Source organism: Propithecus coquereli, unplaced genomic scaffold, assembly GCF_000956105.1.
Source record: "Propithecus coquereli isolate 6110/MARCELLA unplaced genomic scaffold, Pcoq_1.0 Scaffold47, whole genome shotgun sequence".
NCBI lineage: Eukaryota > Metazoa > Chordata > Mammalia > Primates > Indriidae > Propithecus > Propithecus coquereli.
Window position 1 is genome coordinate 6281574 of NW_012150507.1, and position 2190 is coordinate 6283763.

Below are 2190 nucleotides of genomic sequence, written 5' to 3' on the forward strand. Positions count from 1 at the left end.
AAGTGTGAACAAAAAGAAGTTAACAGAATTTCTGTGTTACTGAGAAGGACAAAATTATCGCATGTTGTATTATAATTTAATTGTATTATCCTGTAGCAAATGAAGAGATGAGTTAATTTGCAAAATTTTAAGAATTTTGATGTTTTGAAATAGAAAGTATGTAGTGCTCATACTGACATATACTTTAGATTTTCCCATGAACATAAGAGGAGTATATGACTTGAGGTAATATAGAATTGGCTGAAAAGAAAGTTGTTTTTAAGAGAATGGAGTTGACAGATTGACACAAAGCAGAATTTGTAGTGCAGCCTGAATTAGTTCTTATTCAATATCTATATGTGTGGTTGTGTATGGTTTATCTTATTTTAAAGGACATTTTAACTAGTAGTCCCTGCAAGATGGTTTTTTTTTTTTAAACCACAGAGGTATAGGAAATTGTTTTCAGCAATTTGCAAGTTTCATTTTATATTTTGTATAGGTTTTTCAAATAAGTTTGAAGAAGGTGATAGCTCTGGTTTCTGGAGAGGTAAGTCCAGTATTTTTGTGTTGACTTTTAAAAATTTAGTGTCAAGAATATTTGCAAAGAGAAACTGAGGTTAGGTATCTTAGTTGAATTCTAATGTATTTTAACCCAGTTTTATGAAGCAGCTATATCCAGAGCCTTAGTGAAGGATATTACTGGTTTATAGATAGAGTTCAGGCATCCTAATTTGGCCCATTGCCACCTGCCTTAATCTGTGAGATGTAGCTTTTGAATGCTCTGCTATCTTAGGAAAATGGGGATAGATAGTAAAAACAGCAAGTCAAGAATTGAAATTCTACTCCATATATAAATACAGTTTCGGATTTGTAGGGTCCCATTTAGACTCAAATTGTCTAAGAAAAAGATTCATGAGAATGTAAATCACTGCTGAAATTAAAGACATTTCTGTACTGACGTTCTGCAGGAATACAGAAAATGATGAGAATAATGTTACCAGAAGATACACTACAGTAACAAACAGTGTTTGAGTAGATGGGGGTGAGACCTTGGAACCTGTATTTAAAAAGCATCCCTAGTAATTCTGATGCCTCCTTTGTTTAGTAACCATTGATCTATGGAATCTTTATAACATGATATGCTTTGGAGTTCCAGACTTTTTCATGTCTCTGCTCCCTACCTGCTGGTTGAATGAAGCAGAACTTAATCTTTCTAAATCACAGTTTCCTACTCTGCAGAATGGAGGCCATCTGTTTCATAGGTTGTTAGGCAGATTAAATGAGAATGTTTGTAAAAGCAGAAATCTCAGTACCAGACACCTTCATGGTAAACACTCAGTAACTGCCATCTGTCTGTCTTCATTAAATATTTGAGGCTTGATCTTATTATATTCTTTAATTCCCAAAGTCAAAATCAAGCCTAGACCTGATCACCTTAAAACTCTTTTGGAATAAGGTGGGATTTTAATTACCAAATAAGACTGTTTCCCTGAACAATTGCTGGTCTCTTTCTCCCTGCTTCTCTCTGCTTTTTCTCCCATTCCATTCAAATGAAAACATGTGTAACAGAGCTAGTATTATGAGAGAAGAAAAACATTTTTATTCTTTTCCATTTCTTTTTGACGGTTACTATTGTAATCTCTCAACTTTTAACCCATTTACTATTCAAAATCATTTCCATTTACCCAAAGACCTTCCTACCCAGTTGAGTCCCTTCTAGGGATGGTAGGTCAGAGAGCTTTTAGTTACAAATTTCAGTTTCTCACAGCACTTGAGAGAACTTCTCTTCTCCAAAGTGGTCTGCTTGCTTTGCTTTGATCTACTTCTGTTTTCATTATTAGTTCCCCTAAAATAAAAAATTAAATGAATGGATTGAATTCTTTCATCATTCCAATTGTTGACCAGTCCAGAAGTAGGTTTTGAGCTCATGGTAGAAACTTTTACTCTGCACACAAATGGATGGTGCATTTTGTGGTTGTGTTTTTCTGTAATCTAGTTTTCCTAATCCTGTACGATGTAGCGATAAGGAGCTCAGGTTTTGGAGTCAGAAACCCTAGGTTCGAGGCTGGGCTCGGTGGCTCATGCCTGTAATCCTAGCACTCTGGGAGGCCGAGGCAGGCGGATCGTTTGAGCTCAGGAGTTCGAGACCAGCCTGAGCAAGAGTGAGACCCCATCTCTACTAAAAAATAGAAAGAAATTAGCTGGACAACT

The 2190-nt window shown here is 35.8% G+C and overlaps 1 protein-coding gene across 1 annotated transcript in view; it reads left to right on the forward strand.

Annotated features, from left to right (window-relative positions):
- The window catches only part of DDX4 (DEAD (Asp-Glu-Ala-Asp) box polypeptide 4), a 95963-nt gene that overhangs the window by 56558 nt on the left and 37215 nt on the right, over positions 1-2190 (forward strand). Inside the window, exon 4 of the mRNA XM_012655269.1 lies at positions 479-526. Coding sequence (XP_012510723.1) covers positions 479-526 — 48 coding nt within the window. The remainder of the gene's footprint in view (positions 1-478; positions 527-2190) is intronic.